The sequence below is a fragment of the Globicephala melas genome, chromosome 10 (genome assembly GCF_963455315.2).
Source record: "Globicephala melas chromosome 10, mGloMel1.2, whole genome shotgun sequence".
NCBI lineage: Eukaryota > Metazoa > Chordata > Mammalia > Artiodactyla > Delphinidae > Globicephala > Globicephala melas.
Genome location: NC_083323.1, coordinates 8,443,156 through 8,459,818, shown reverse-complemented (window position 1 = coordinate 8,459,818; position 16,663 = coordinate 8,443,156). Strand labels below are relative to the sequence as shown.

Here is a 16,663-nt window from a genome sequence, read left to right as displayed (position 1 = left end):
TGATCCATTCTCTTCTGGTCAAAGAGGCCTTAATAAATATGTTTACTAAAAAAATAAAATAAAAAAGACTGAAAACTATATAGATTCATGATTGTTTTTATTTTTTATATTTTTTATTTAAAAGACCAAAAAAGAAGCTTCTGTTTCATCTGTGCTTCTCTCAGCTATAAAATAACTGTTAGACAACTTAAAGCTTGCTACATAAAATGAACAACTGTACTTATTGCAGGGTAATTTTAGAATGTTATTTTTTAATTTAGAATTTTACCATAGTTATACACTATCGAACATTGATGATAAAACAGTTTAACGATGGTAATGACCACCCCCCTTTCTCCGTCTATCCATATATTTAAACCTCTTTTTTTGGCCAGAGATGGACTGTATGCAAATCGCATCCAGAATGCTTTTAGTTTGTGCCACAAAATATGAAGAAAATGTTTTCGGTTTATGGCAACTAGATCCATGACATATGATGCTCCGGGAACTGTTTTTACAGTCGCAAGATGCACAGGAACCGAATAGCAAACTCCCATGATTATTGGCAAGGAAAAACTGGCTACGTGGCTGATGTTAAATGTGCTTTTTAAGACAGCCAGATCAAGAAATGTCTGAAGAATTTGAGACTGTAGCAGGGAGATGATTTAGTAGTTAGTAAACACAGCCTTGGGAAGGCCCGTCAAGGCAGTTTCTTGTGAGCCATTTACAGCTTCTAGGAGGAGAGCACAGTGTAGGCGCCAGAGAGGAAAGCCTGACGTGGCCTCCAGGGAATGTTGCCGAGGGCAGCAGAGCCTCTTCCACAGGCACAGACGCACCATGGAGTGAGGTGGAGGCTTCTTGTCCCCACCTTGCCCTGCCATCTCTGTCTCTGAGGCTCACGATGGAGGTGAGCCTGGTTGTAGCCAAGATTTTAGGGGTAAGCATTGCTTACTTGGAAGTTACGGCTCTCGAGCCACACATTTCCTTCCTGCCCAGCCCTTGCTTATACCATTTTCTTTCTCTTTTAAAATTAATGATCCCCCAAATTGTGATCCATGGATCCCTCCTCACCCCCCATCTAGACCCTTTCAGGAGGTACATGAAATCACAATTATTTAATAACATTAAGGTGATATATGCCTTTTAAACTCATTCCTGAGTGTACAGTGGAGTTTTCCAGAGGCTGCATGGCATGCGGTACTGCAAAAGGTTGAATGCAAAAGCAGATGTTAGGATACAGCTGTTGTCTGATATTTGCAAAATATTAAAGTCACTTGCAAAAATGTTAAAAAATGGCACTTTTCTCAAATTTTGTATCCTTTAAAATATGATTTTTAATTTTAAAATGTTAACATAATCATTTGTATGTTTAAATATTTATGAATAAATATTTTAAATTTTTCATAGTTTTAATTTGTAATGTGGTAAATATTGATAATTACAACCCACCTAAACAAAAGCTTTTGGGGGTCCTTAATAATTTTTAAGAATGTAAAGAGACCCTGAGCCGAAAAGGTTTGAGAATCACTGCTTTAGATCCCGTCAATTCCAGCACGAATCTTCGTTTCTCTCTGAAGGCTGCACAGATTGTCTAGCCCACCATTTTCTCTGCATCCTCAAAACTTCTGTGCCACATAGCTTAGTGCTTAGTTTTTGTGGAATTGATTGGAGTGCTAGTTTTCTTATCAACACTTATCAACAGTGTTAAGACCTCTGAGGACAGGGAGCATAGCTTAAATGAGAGTTTTTTGAGATGTCCACGATGTGTATTGCTGAGCACAGCATAAATAGTTAATGGTTATTCATATTATTATTATCTTCAATATCAATATTAAAATTTCACTTACTGGTTTAATGGAGAACCAATATGCATTTGAAATTTTATGAAGAACCTTCATAGAAATAGCTATTTGATTTTTTAAAAACCTACATAAAATATACAATATGGAAAAAGAATAAAGGCTTTTTGATCATAGATCATCAATGAATTGGGTACAGAAGCTGAGCATGTTAATCTGTTTGATTCTTATGTGGCCAATGCTTTCAGTAAAACCTGGCCAGAGGCCCTTGCTCTGAAAACGCTGAGCATAGTGCTGGGCATTTCGTAAGCGTCAGGAAAGCTGGTTGAGTTGAATCTGCTGTTCCAGTAGCTGCCTTTGCTGTTCTTGTAGCTGGCAGTCATTATTCCCTACCATCCCGCCCCCATCTCCAAGTGACTTGCAGTGTGTGTAGGTCTTCAGAGGGTAGCTTTACTTTCTGTTAAAGAATTGACAAGTTGTCCTGGACTAAGTGAGAGGGCATTAGTTCCATTTGACCAAACTGGATTAGTGGTTGAAGGTGAAGCACGTGCCTTTTTCATCATCCCTGCCTCAGACTGAGTTTGTTTTTTTAGGCAACCCTCCCTGACTTACAAGATATAATAAATTTAACATCTTTATGCCAGGGTCCTGCTCTCAGTCCCATAGTTTCTTCACAGCTTCTCCCTGGAAGTCTGTGGGTCCATTGCAAGTAGCACACTGCCCCGAGAGCCTAGCATAACTTCACCATGGTGTTTCTAGAACAGAGCATGATAACTGGCAGGTGGCTCATTCACTGAATGAATGGAATTCATTCATGGAATCTGTAATGTGGCCTTGGATGTATTGTTTTCTTGTTGTTGTTTGTTTGCTTTTAAATATTTATTTATTTATTTATTTGGTTGCGTGAGGTCTTAGTTGTGGCAGGTGGACTCCTTAGTTGCGGCTCCAGGGCTCCTTAGTTGCGGCTCGCCACCTCCTTAGTTGTGGCATGCAAACTCTTAGTTGCGGCATGCATTTGGGATCTAGTTCCCTGACCAGGGATCGAACCCGGCCCCCCTGCACTGGGAGTGCAGACTCTTATCCACTGCGCCACCAGGGAAGTCCCCCTGGATATATTGTTATAAGCGATAAGCAGCATCCTTATTTGAGTAAACTAAGACTATTGTATTGAGTTGATTTTCTTTTTCCCCAAAAATGTTTGTTTTTATTTCATAAGAGCTTATTGGAATATCCTTTGCACTAGCACTGTTTCAAATGATGGTGATACTGTGATAAAAAGACTTAGCAGTTTCTGCCTTCAGGAAGCTTATGACCTTGTAGTATACACGACATAAACAAGCCTAGTGGAAAAATATACAAGGACCAGAGGAAGGACCCATCCAGAGAGGAATCAAGACAAACTTCATAGGAAAGGTTTCCCTTTTCTTGCATCTTGAAGGTTGAGAAGAAATTTGCCCTGTGAGTGGGAAGGAGTCCAAGGGGAAACAGCATGTACAAAGTCACAGGCACACAAAGCCATGTGGTGCTTAAGGGAAATTGAAAGCAATGTGGTTTTGTGAAATGAAGCTGAGAGGAGAATGGATCCTGGGCTTTATACCACGCAGTGGGAATTAGATTTCATCTTGAAGATGGATGAGAGACATTGCAAAGGCACTGTGGTTTTGCACTTTACAACGGTAATTCTAATGGCAGTGGGGGTGGGGTGGGTCTTGAGGGTAAAAAAATGAATTAAAAAACAAATGGAATAAATCTGGTGAGAAACTATGCTGGAACTAAGGCAGTGACAGTAGGAATAGGGAAGAAAGTACCTGTTGAAATATTTGGGGATTAGAACTGAAAGAGTTTAGTGAGAGCAAGATGCTGCTGATGGTCCCAGATTTTTATTTGAGTGGGACACTAGGATTCTGTAGAGAGGCGGATTACTTTGTGTCATTACGTTGCGTTTTTATTTGAGTGGGATGCTAGGATTCTGTAGAGAGGCGAATTATTTTGTGTCATTACGTTGCGTTTTAGGGACCTGTGGAACATGGGGTACAGAAGTCCACTGACATTAGGAAGCTCTATAGATGGCTTTGAAGATTGTAAGAAAGAGGAGCCCTAGAGAGAGATTTGGGAGTCATCAAGATATAGCTAGTAGTTAAATCTGTGGGAGAGAATAAGGACATGAGTTTATATCAGCGGTCCCCAGTCTTTTTGGCACCAGGGACCGGTTTTGTGCAAGACAATTTTTCCACGGACTAGTGTAGGGGGATGGTTCAGGTGGTAATGCGAGCGATGGGGAGCGGCAGGGAGCAGCAGATGAAGCTTCGCTCGCTCACCTGCCGTTCACGTCCTGCTGTGCGGCCCGGTTCCTAACGCCGCGGACCGGCAGCTGTCCATGGCCCGGGGGTTGGGGACCCCTGGTTTATAATAAAAAGAGAAAGGGAGGATGAATTCCTGAGGAACATACCAATAATGAAAGAACAAGTAGAGAAAGACTGTCCAGCAAAAGAGACTGGAAGGAAATGGTCTAAGTCAAGATAGCAAAACTGATGCATTTGGCCCCTTCTGTGGGATAAAGGGACTAAATATGGTCCATATCAGTTTGAGCATCAGAACTAGGCTCAATCCTTGAAGACAGGAATTGAGTTGGATTCCTTTACCACAACCCCTGTCCTCCAACCCTCCTTGTACAGAAGCAGCAGCTTCTTACCCAGCAACACTCTGCCCATGGTGAGAACCTGAAAATCAACAGTATTGACAGGGGCCTTGGGCTGGCTGCAAACCTAGGGAGACAGGGGGACCCAGACACAGCCAAGGGACCAGGAACTAAAGCAAGGTGCCCGTGGCCTAGCGACGGGATCTGCAGTATCCTTAACATCAGATAGGAAAGGAGCTTCCAAATGACAAGGGTTTCAGGTCATTCTAATTTTTAAATGCCAAAGAGAGGTTAAAGCAAAAATTTCAATGATAGCCACTGTATTTAACAACAGAGATGATAGGGAAAGAAACCAAATTTTGATGCTTAGCAAGTGTATGAGAGATAAGGACACTGACACCACAAATAAAAACGTCTTCTTTTTTAAAAAATTAATTAATTAGGGCTTCCCTGGTGGCGCAGTGGTTGAGAGTCCGCCTGCCGACGCAGGGGACTCAGGTTCGTGCCCCGGTCTGGGAAGATCCCACATGCCGCAGAGTGGCTGGGCCCGTGAGCCATGGCTGCTGGGCCTGCGCGTCCGGAGCGTGTGCTCCACAACGGGAGAGGCCACGACAGTGAGAGGCCCGCATACTGTAATATATATATATATATATATATATAGTATATATATAATATATATATTTATATATATAAATATATATATTTATATATTATATATATATTTTTATATTTATTTATTTATTTATTTATTTATTTATTTTTTTGGCTGTGTTGGGTCTTCGTTGCTGCGTGCAGGCTTTCTCTAGTTGCGGCGAGTGGGGCCTACTCTTTGTCGCGGTGCACGGGCTTCTCATTGCAGTGGCTTCTATTGTTGTGGAGCACAGGCTCTAGGCACGTGGGCTTCAGTAGTTGTGGCTCACAGGCTTCAGTAGTTGTGACTCGTGGGCTCTAGAGCACAGGCTCAGTAGTTGTGGCAAACGGGCTTTGTTGCTCCACGGCATGTGGGATCTTCCCGGAGGGCTCGAACCCATGTCCCCTACATTGGCAGGCGGATTCTCAACCACTGAGCCACCAGGGAAGTCCCAAAAGCTTCTTTTTTAAGAGCTTGAGTAAGAGAGGAAAGAGGGGATGGAGGGTGCAAAAGCTGGAGGAAATTTTAGGATTAAAGGGAATGTTTTTAGGAGTGGGCAGACTTGAACATTTTTACAGAATTTCCAAAGTGTTGAACTGAAGTAGAAGTGATCGGAAACTGGAAAGCATTTCCAGATCTTGGAACAATAACAACCCTCAGGTATTGGTGGCTAAATAAACCCATCGACCTGTAGCAGAACAGCCTCCACCTGCACTCCTTAGACTTTTGACTTTATCATTGGTGTTAATTAAATAGGTTCCTTTTTGCCCACTTGGGCTGGGTGCCCCGCTTATAGAGCTGGACGTGTGGTACCCTCCCATCTGCCCAGAATCTCCTGGTCTATGCTTGCCTCCTGGGAATACCTTCCTGGGCTTCTTTGCTGGTGTTTTGCTCCACCCTCACATCTGCTGCCTCACTTAAGGCATCTCTTCTGGACATCTTGCTTGAAGTTAGGCTAGTCGCCAACAAGGTAGACAGGGTTTTCAGTGTTATTTGTGATTCACTTAAAAGTTTACAGGTATATTCTTAATAATGTGCATCTCAAGAATCATGACGGTTATCAAACAGATAACAGTGGTGAGTCCTGGGAAGACCAGGGAAGGGAGAGAGAGGACCATGGTCAAGGGCTTTATTCATATTGCTTGAGTTTTTTTGAAATGAGAATTGAAACTAAATTTAAAAGAATCATGCTAAACAACCAAGTTTGAAAATTAAAACTTTATCATATCAGAGGTGTTATTAGTAAATATAGTTTATTGACTTTGTATTTCTTTCAACCATGTGAAAGATTTCAGTTCTAATTACATCTGTGAGTTTAGTTCCATACTTAACTGTGGAGGAGCTCTTGAAGCCTACTTGTAGTTTTGCAGGGCCTGGGAATTGATTTAGTCCAAGATCCACTGAACCTTCCCACCCCTCTGTGTGAATTTCAAGGCCAATCTGGTTATTCTGCAAGAGAATAGAGAAAACTGGAACAGTTCAAATAGTTTACTGCCGTGGCTACACATGCTCAGATGGAAGGATTGCAGTGTAGTTCTGAACATTTCAAAATGATGTTTGGAAGGAATTTGCCATTACTCATACCTTAGAAGGAAATTAGTGCTGTAGATAACTTCAACTAGATAATTTTAAATGTTGATTTTAGAATAGAATTTTGTTTATCTTGAATATGAGTGCATCTGATACAGAGGTTTACAGCCCTGCGGAGAAAGTAATGAAGCTGTCCTGTAAAAACTGGTTTCCAGAGTACTTGGAAAACTGCCCAGTTCCCCCCGCCTGCCTCTCCTCTGTTTTAACTCCTTTTCCATCACTGACCACCGGCAAGCGTCCGGGACCAACTGCCAAGCAGGCAAAGGACAGAGCTGGCCAGTGTCCTAAGCTTGTCTGTTAGCAAGATATGTAATAATGGGCTACTTTATGAAGTTGGTATAGAATTTAGACTACTGATAAGTCTGGAGAAGAATGTTTAGCCGGGGCAGAAACTAACCACAATAGAGAACTGAAAATTAGTCGGTCTTATCTTGATAGTCTGCAGTTGAGAAAAAATTTAAGAATCCTGTCTTTCTCTGAGGTGCTGAGCGTCACACGTAACCACAAGGTTTACATCCTCTGTGAGGGCCAGGCCCATCTTGAAAGTTGCAACTAGCTTCTTCATCTTTCCCCAGTGCAGTGTGGAAGCGTCCACACTGCAGTACTGAGTTATTGGAATCACGTCAGGATTCAGTTCAGCTTATGTTTATTGAACTCCTACCTGATACCAAATTCAAAGTTAATGTAAGACATAGATAGTCCTTGTTGTCAAAGAGTTCTGTTGTGTGAAGAAAACAGACCCATGGATATTACCAGTATTATATGGTATTTCTCAGAGGAGGAACACTTAGTGCAACCAGGAAGGGTACAGGAAGCTTTCGGGAGCTAACACCTGAGGCAGATCTTAAAGGAGGAGTAGAAGGGGGACCTCCCTGGCGGTCCAGTGGTAAAGAATCCACCTTCCAATGCAGGGGGCGTGGGTTGGATCCCTGGTCGGGGAACTAAGATCCCACATGCCACAGGGCAACTAAGCCCACATGCTGCAACTACTGAGCTCACATGCCTCAACTAGAGAGCCCGTGTGCCACACCTAGAGAGAGAAGCCCTCGCACCTCAACGAAGATCCCACATGCCGCAACTAAGACCCGATGCGACCAAAAATAGATAAATAAATAGCACCCCTTATTAAAAAAAAAAGAAGAGTAGAAGGGAATTAGGCACAGGGCCCTCAGAGACGTTAGTGAGCAAGGAAACCCTGTGCAGTCCATGTGACTAGAATGTGAAGTGACAATGGGGCTAGAGAGATCTTGAATTTAACCCTAAGGGTAGTGGGTAGGTATTGACTGAATTTTGGCAGTGGTATGCTCAAAGGTCAAATTGGCTTTTTAGAAAGGAAGATTGCTGGGATAATAGTGTGTATAAAAGAAGGGTAAAGATAATAATTAAAATGTCACTAATATCACAACACCATTCCATCTGAGATTTATTTATTCAAACACTTAAAAAAATAAGCTAAGGTAGAGATGATGAGAGATAAGAGAGCAGCAAGGTGCTTTAGAGATTCAGTAAAACACTACCTCAAATGTAGGACTAAAGCTATAATTTATAATCCGTAGCCATGGGAAATGGAATGTGCTTTCTTGGACAGAAACATTAAGTTGATTGTGAAATCAACTAGGGGGCCAGTTGAAATCAGCTAGGGGGCCAGCTTCCAAATAGTGACCATCTTTCTGACGACAGTGTAGCATGTTGAGCAGAATATCCTTCTAGCATTTGTTCCTGCCATTATAAAATGAAGGGACTGGCCTGGGATCTCTCAATGTCTAATAAATGGCTGTCATTTCATGTATATTTGTATATATATGAGTCTATATTTCACATATATATAAAGAGAGAAACATTCCATCATGAAATAACATTTTCATTGCACTTATTAGCAACTTGCTATCATCTGATTTGATTTTGAAGAGGCCATTCCAGCAATTAATTAGAAACAGATTGGAGCGGAGCAAGAGTAGGCCCAGGAACACCAGCTAAGAGGCCTCCACAAGTAAGAAATGATGACAACAATGAAAATGAAGAGTTATGGGGCTTCCCTGGTGGCGCAGTGGTTGAGAGTCCGCCTGCTGATGCAGGGGACACGGGTTCGTGCCCCGGTCCGGGAAGATCCCATGTGCCGCAGAGTGGCTGGGCCCGTGAACCATGGCCGCTGAGCCTGCGCGTCCGGAGCCTGTGCTCCGCAATGGGAGAGGCCACAGCAGTGAGAGGCCCGCGTACCGCAAAACAAACAAACAAACAAACAAAAATTATGTGTGGATCTGAGATACATATTGTGAAAGCAGGAATGACAGGACTTGCTGATGGACTGTGAGAGGACTGGGGTGGGGTGAGAAATCCAGGATGACTCTGAGGTTCTGACCCAGGCACCTGGGTGGAGGATGATACCCCCTCCTTATTTTTTTTGGCGGTGCTACATGGCATGCCAGATCTTAGTTCCCTGACCAGGGATCGAAATCGTGCCCCCTGCAGTGGAAGCACGGAGTCTTAACCACTGGACCGCCAGAGAAGTCCCAGTTATACCCTTGATTGAGACAGTGGAGACAGGAGAATGGGGTCCGGGGGTGGTACGGGGCGGAGGGGATGAAGAGTGCAGTTTGGGATGTATTGAATCTACAGTGATTATGAGACATCCTCATGTCAAATGGAGAAGTTGAAAAGGCAATTTGGTATTTTTTGGTAGAAAAAATGAGTTAAATAAATAATAAAGGTTTAACATAGGTTGTCATGTTTCTTCAGAAAGTATTTCAGTTCACATTCTTAAAAACCATTCACCTTTATAGAGCATGTGGCTGGTGCCCTGCCCTGTATTAAGTGTTTTACACATATTTCATTTAAACTTCCAAAGAACCCTATGAGGAAGATGCTGTTATTGCTCCCAATGTTGAATGAGGAAGCTGAGGCTTGAGCTGTTAGGCCACTGGCCTAAGCGTCAGTAGCTGGTGGGTGGAGAAGCCTGGATTTGTACCATGGCATCTTGCTGTGAGCATGAGGCTCATTGTTATTTTCTTCTCTTTTCAGGGTTTTGGTTTTTGCACTGAATGTAGTCTAGACTCATCTTCACGGGCTTGTGTTGCCCCAGGATACTGTCAAAGGTAAGTTTTAAAAATCTATTTCCACCGTGTATTGACAGTGAAATGAGAGTCTTCATCTTAAAAAGAAGAAAAGTACGTTTTGACATTAATGCTTCTTTCCAGAGCTCTTACAGAAGGGTATTTAAAGTGGCCATCACACAAGCCCTTTTGCATTTCCACTTCACTAGGTCCCTTTAAAAACACCTGTATTTCGTTTGATACTGACATTTGGTGCCTCATCCTTTTATGAAGCTAGAATTTGTTCTTAGATTTAGCAGTTTCACAGTTTTACGTGAGTGTAGCCTCGCTTCTCTGCCTCCGGTCCCTCCCCCCTCCGGTCTGTAGTCCACGCACTGCCAGAGTCAGCGTCTAACGATAGATTTGCTCACGTCACACCTTTGCTTAAACAGCTCTCGTGGCTCCCGGTCAATGCAGATGTCATCCTACAAACCCCTCCAAAACCTAATCCCAAACAACGTTTCTGGCTTCTTTTTTAATAAACCCCTATCTGTGAACCTTACCAGACCATGTTCTGTTTCCCAGACATGAAGTTATTTTTCACAACTTTGTGCCTTAATGGATGCTCTTCTCTTTGCTTAGATTTTGGAAGAGGGGAGAGGAATGCAACTATTTACTCTTCCTTCTTGTACTCTCCTGGCAGAAATTCTTTTTCATCTGTGTTCTAAGAGCACCCGTTGTTGTTACAGCAATGAAGCATTCGTTATTTTAAGAGTTATTTGTATCTGTCTCCTTTACTAGTCTGTAAACCCTTTGAGAATTCTTGGAAAGGAACTGTTTTTGTAGTGCCTACTGGCTGCTTCTGGACACCTTGCTGAGTGCTATATGTATATTATTTTTTTTAACTAATTAATTAATTTATATATTTTTATTTTTGGCTGCGTTGACTCTTCACTGCTGCACGTGGGCTTTCTCTAGTTGCGGTGAGTGGGGACTACTCTTCGTTGTGGTGTTCGGGCTTCTCGTTGCAGTGGCTTCTCTTGTTGAGGAGCACGGGCTCTAGGTGCACAGGCTTCAGTAGTTGTGGCACGTGGGCTTAGTTGCTCTGCGGAATGTGGGATCTTCCCGGACCAGGGCTTGAACCCGTGTCCCTTGCATTGGCAGGTGGATTCTTAACCACTGCGCCACCAGGGAAGTCCTATTATTTAACTTCATTCTTGTAACACCTCCTCTGACCAGTTTTATAGATGAAAATAATGAAGATTAGAAAGTTAAGTAACTTGCTCAAGATTATACAGCTAAGAAATGACAAAGAATAATGGTTCTGCTCCTTCAAAGCCAAAGCTCATTCTACTACCCAACACTAGCCCAGCACCATCTGGCATGTGGTGGGGACCCAGTAAATATTTATTGAATAAATACCTATTGCAATTTAAACAAAAAAGGCTTTAGTTGATTAATTCAGTCATTCTTACATAGAAATTTATTGGATACTTATTAAATGCTGGGTACACAGTTTTACGTAATCTGTTAATACAGAGATTAATGAGAAATAGTGTCTGGTATCAAAGCGTTGACCATCTAATAGGAGAGGCATTAATGTAAGTAAATAAATCCAATACAGTGTTACAGATCTTGTAGTAAAATTCAAACAAGATCCACTGGGAACACTGAGGAAGGAATCACCAGTTCTGCCTAGAGGTGAGACAGGAATTACTTTATAAAAGCTGAGTCTCGAATGAGAAGTAGGGAGAGGAAAGACCAAGGGAGTAACATGAATAAAAACATGGAAACCTGAAACAATCTGGCATATTTGGGAAGCTGTAAGTAGTTCACTGTGGCTGGAACAAAGTGAACAAAGAGACCTTGGCCGATGGTGCTGGAGAGACAGGTGAGGGCTGGATCCTGGAGGACTTTGAAAATATGAACATATTTGCCAACTTCTTTAGAGAAGCTCGAGCACAGAGGCTGCATGACGTTACTCGTATTTGCTCGTTAACGTCTGCTGAGGCCTGTCCTGTGTGTGCTGAAGCACTGTGCCAGGTCAAGACTATCATCGGTCACCTACTTTATTCACCTTCGTTTTTGTCAAAAGGGCGGTAAAACTGATTTAGACCCTTAGACACAACTATAAGCCACGACTTCAAACAAGAATGTCTTAGAGGCTTTCTCAAGAAACACATTGAAAAACATTAAGGATAGTTCAAAATCAACCAAAAAAAAAAAGAGAGAGAGCAAATTAAGGACATCAGTATGACATTTAGTGAGAAACCTCTCAATTTCCATTTCCCCTTTGAATTGCCTATATAAGCCTAGAACAAACTATTTAAACATAGAACTTCACTGGTTTTATAGCACATGTGCTGTTTGAAATTCAGCTGCCTTGCAGCTTATATGCAGCAAATAATGGTTGTACTCGCTAAATATCTAAAAGGCCTGTATGAAGAAAGTCTCTTTTCCCTAAAGTCTAATCATTGCCTCAGCCATGTCTGCTTAGGAAAAGCTGTGCCTGCATAATTCAAGGTCAGGCAGCAGCCTTCTGTGCTTTGAAGCCACCCAAGCCTGATAATGCCCTATTGCCTTTGCTGAGGCCAGCACAGCTGGCATTTGCTTGCTAGGCCAGAGTGGCTGATGTATGCTGAGGCCACTTGCACAGCTGACATTTAGATGAGCTTTCAGTGCCACCACCACCACTGCTGCCGCCACGACCAGTTGTGGCTTGTTGCTTTGCTGAGGCCGGTGAAGCCCCCAAGCCTTTGCTCAGGCTTCTCTGCCTGGTGCATGCAGCCTTGTCTCTATAGAAACAGCCACATACCTGAAGACAGAGTTGCCATAACTACAGTTACACTAAGGTCAAAATACAGTGTGGCCTATGCTTTATAAAATTGTCTTTTTTTTTTAAATTTATTTTATTTTTGTCTGCGTTGGGTCTTCATTGCTGTGCACAGGCTTTTCTCTAGTTGAGGCGAGCGGGGGCTATGCCTCGTTGCAGTGCACGGCCTTCTCATTGCGGTGGCTTCTCTTGTTGTGGAGCACGGGCTCTAGGCACGTGGGCTTTAGTAGTTGTGGCTTGCGGGCTCTAGAACGCAGGCTCAGTGGTTGTGGCATATGGGCTTAGTTGCTCCACGGCATGTGAGATCTTCCCAGACGAGGGCTCGAACCCGTGTCCCCTGCATTGGCAGGTGGATTCTTAACCACTGTGCCACCAGGGAAGCCCCCCTATGCTTTATAAACTTCTAATTTAGCCTCAGTAGTTAAAAGCTAGTATATAACTGTAAAAACTCATGTGGACTAATGTAAACCTCTATAAGGTCAAAGCACTTTGCCCCCTCACAAAAGACCAAGGCCCAGAGTCCTGGGCCCAACAGAAGCCTCAGAAATTTCACGTGTATTTTTCCCCCCAAATTTTGCTTCATGTCTATTAATCAAGACTCTAGTCTCATGTGCCAGATTTAGGTCTTTGAGAGATCTAATAAATAGCACCTTTTCCCTAGGCTGAGTTCTATACCATTGAGAAATAGACGAGTAGGGCATTTGGGAGACCAAAATATCATCTTTATTACTAATAAAGCTGTTTTGGAGAATGCAGCTTACATCTACGGGCAAGAGTCTTAACAGTGAAGCTCAGAATTCAGCAGACTTACCTGTCACAGGTTTACGTGAGGGACCTGTATTGATGGGTATGAGAGTGGAGCACAATGCGTGCTCCTGAGGGACAGCTGGCTTCCGAAGGTAAGAGACAGAAGGGGCTGAGCTCACATACCTTGTTTCTCCTTCTGAACTCACCATTCAGATAAGATCCTGCACCTCCACTGGGGTGGAATGTGTGGATGGAGTGGAGCCAGGAGTGAAACCTCAGGAGAGGGGAAGAAGCGTTCTTCTTTCCAGCGCATTCAAACGAAAACGGCACAGAAATAATGGGGGTGTCTTTTCTGGTCAGCTATGCCTGTAATGTATCATCTATGAAATACAATCTCTATTTCAGTAAAGCAGCACGAGAACTTAAAAGACTTTTGTGAAGCAATTTGTATACCAGATCTTCCTAGTTAATGTTATCGAGTTTTTCCAGTGCTGTCAATTTAGTTTTTATAGAAAGAGTAATTCTGCTTTTGCACAACTGTCATAAACAGGTGAGGGACAAAACCAACTAGAGAAAGCCTGTTTCACTTTCTGTGAGCTTCACCTGTGTATTTTACAGAGGGCATGGACAGTGTCGGTTCACGCGGAGTGAGGGAATGGGTGCTGGTTAAGGGGCTTCCACTGCACCAATTTTACATTTCGTTACATAAATACACATTGCTTCCGAAAAACCTTACTAGGTGAGCACAGTAGGTATTTCGATACCCTTTCCCACCCAACAGGTAAGGAAACAGATTTCCAGAAATATTCAATACCTTTTTGGCCTTAGGTCTTGGTTATTGAGAAGCCTACACCAGAACGAGTTTGCGAGGTCCCCAAACCTGCTGTATTCATAAAGATTTCTCTGCACACCAAAAGGATTCACTGTCAAACGTCTTTTTAGCTTTCACATTTTGTAGCTATGAGCCCTTTGAAATATTTGAAAGGCTTTGAAATATTCATACCTGTATTATAATGGAGATTTGCTTTGTATCAGTTTGAGTACTTATTCCTTAATAATTACGTACTTAGTGAATTAATTTGAATGTTGCATAAACTTTTAGTAGTTTCTTTTTGGTCCTTTTTTTTTTTTTTTTTTTTTTTTTTTGCAGTACGTGGGCCTCTCACTGTTGTGGCCTCTCCCATTGCGGAGCACAGGCTCCAGACGCGCAGGCTCAGCGGCCATGGCTCATGGGCCCAGCCGCTCCGCGGCATGTGGGATCCCCTTGGACTGGGGCACGAACCCGTGTCCCCTGCATCAGCAGGCGGACTCTCAACCACTGCGCCACCAGGGAAGCCCCTGGTACATTTTAATTCATAAACTTTTAACACTTTTATTGGACTCATCTTCTTCTTAGAGGAAAAATTACTACTTTTTATTCTCTTGCCCTATGAATAGTCTGTTCTCATATAAAAATAAATTAACTGACATTTATTTTATTAAGCAGATTTTCTTAAAATAAAAAGGTGGGATCAACCATTAGAGTACACCTTAATTTCAGTTATAAAATACCATAAATGTTGAACATAAATTATAAACCCAAGAAACCCAGATACTTTCAATAGCCTAGCCTAATAGCCAGACAGTATGACCTGCTACAGCATAATTGGTCCCCTAGTCTACTTAGGTCGGCCTCTTTTCTGACAGGTCAGTGTTTGTACTGTATGAATTGCTGAAGATTTTCACTATTACCTCTGCCAAAAGTCAAAAAGAGGAAAGACATCTAGAACTGTTTAATATTCCAGTGTCTTAAACCTGTCCTAATTATTCTCCCCTAAGGTGGGGAAAACTCTCTCCCTACCCCTCTCCCTCCTTTCTTATCTAGGATGCATGTGTATACAGACACACACACACACACACACACACACACACGTGCACGTGTGCACACACATTACTTAAGGTCATTGCTTCACAGTATCTATGGTCTCAGTGACAGAATTTCAGTATAGTCTGAGAAAACAGATTTTCACACTGAATTCCTTATGTGTTTTTTTTCTCTTCTTACCTCTTTTAGGCAGTATTTGTGTGTTTCTGCAGAGTTTTGCACAGAGTCTGTTCCCATGCAGACCAATGAGGGAGAAGTATCAGAAGAAAGCAGTTCCAAGGTCAGTGAATTACTAAAGGTGCAAATAATTTGAGCAGAAATTAAACAACAGGAGCAGTGATTGAATAGAGTGGGTGTTATGTTTTAGGTGAATTTAGAAATTTGATTGATTTAAATTAGAACCTAACCTAAGATTGAGAGGAGTTTGTTTCTTCTCACTATCCGTTTTTGTTACACTCGGTGACAAATTTAAAACAAATTTTTCTGAACTCATAGAAAAATTTATGATTCATTTGTAGACTACTTTAAGGTTTTATTATGCAAGTTGTATATACTTATTTTAAAAATTAAAACAAATCAGAAGTGTATAAGGTAAAAGGTAAAACTCTGTCCCTTATTCCTGCTACACAGAGGTATCACTGATAATTTTTTAGACACTTTTTTTTTTTTTTTTTTTTGTGGTACGCGGGCCTCTCACTGTTGTGGCCTCTCCCGTTGGGGAGCACAGGCTCCAGATGCGCAGGCTCAGCAGCCATGGTTCACGGGCGCAGCCGCTCCGCGGCATGTGGGATCTTCCCGGACCGGGGCACGAACCTGTGTCCCCTGCATTAGCAGGCGGACTCTCAACCACTGCGCCACCAGGGAAGCCCTTTAGACACTTTTAATTATAAATTTTTAAATGGTAATTGGTTCGGTTTTTCAAGCTAAAGCTTAAATGAGTGCTATCATTGTCACCTGTGTATAAGTAGTTATGTATGTGTTTATCTATATCTGTATATATCTGGCTTCATGTCCAGAGTCTCCTTGGCTGTTTCTCTTCCTGGTTATACGGAACCCTCGGTATCACTTTCACATCCCTCTTTCTCCTGTCAAAATTGTCTCCTGTCCCTCCCTGGGAGCTCTGAGGGTATCTCACACTGTGTCCTGGACAGTGCCCAGCATGTTATCTGCTCTGAACCCTCCTGAGGGCTGTCCCTTTTCTGCTGCCACTGCTACTGGTACTCTCTGTGGGAAAGCTTATTCTTTCACCAGAGCAAAAGTGGAGAGGGGTTAGATGTCACCGGGAACCTCCAAAGCATCATGCTAATTGGAAGAAGCCAGGCACAAAAGGTCGCATATTGTGTGATTCCATTTATATGAAACATGTAGAATAGATAAATCCGTAAACAGAACACAGACTGGTGGTTGCCAGGGATTGGCTGAGGGGAAGGGGAATGAGGAGTGACTGCTTAATGGGTATGGGGTTTCTGTTTGGGGTGATGAAAATGTTTTGGAACTCAATAGAGGTGGTGGTTGTACGACATTGTAAATATACCAGATGCCCCTGGATTGTT

General features: G+C 42.5%; 1 protein-coding gene across 8 annotated transcripts in view; it reads left to right on the top strand.

The window, feature by feature from the left end:
• The window catches only part of TNRC6B (trinucleotide repeat containing adaptor 6B), a 250,005-nt gene that overhangs the window by 54,702 nt on the left and 178,640 nt on the right, over window positions 1-16,663 (top strand). For all 8 annotated transcript variants that reach the window (XM_060306216.1, XM_030855889.2, XM_030855886.2 and 5 more), the window contains 2 exons: window positions 9,656-9,729; window positions 15,300-15,390. In XM_060306216.1, the coding sequence (XP_060162199.1) occupies window positions 15,356-15,390 (35 nt within the window). In that variant the 5' untranslated portion in view covers window positions 9,656-9,729; window positions 15,300-15,355. The remainder of the gene's footprint in view (window positions 1-9,655; window positions 9,730-15,299; window positions 15,391-16,663) is intronic.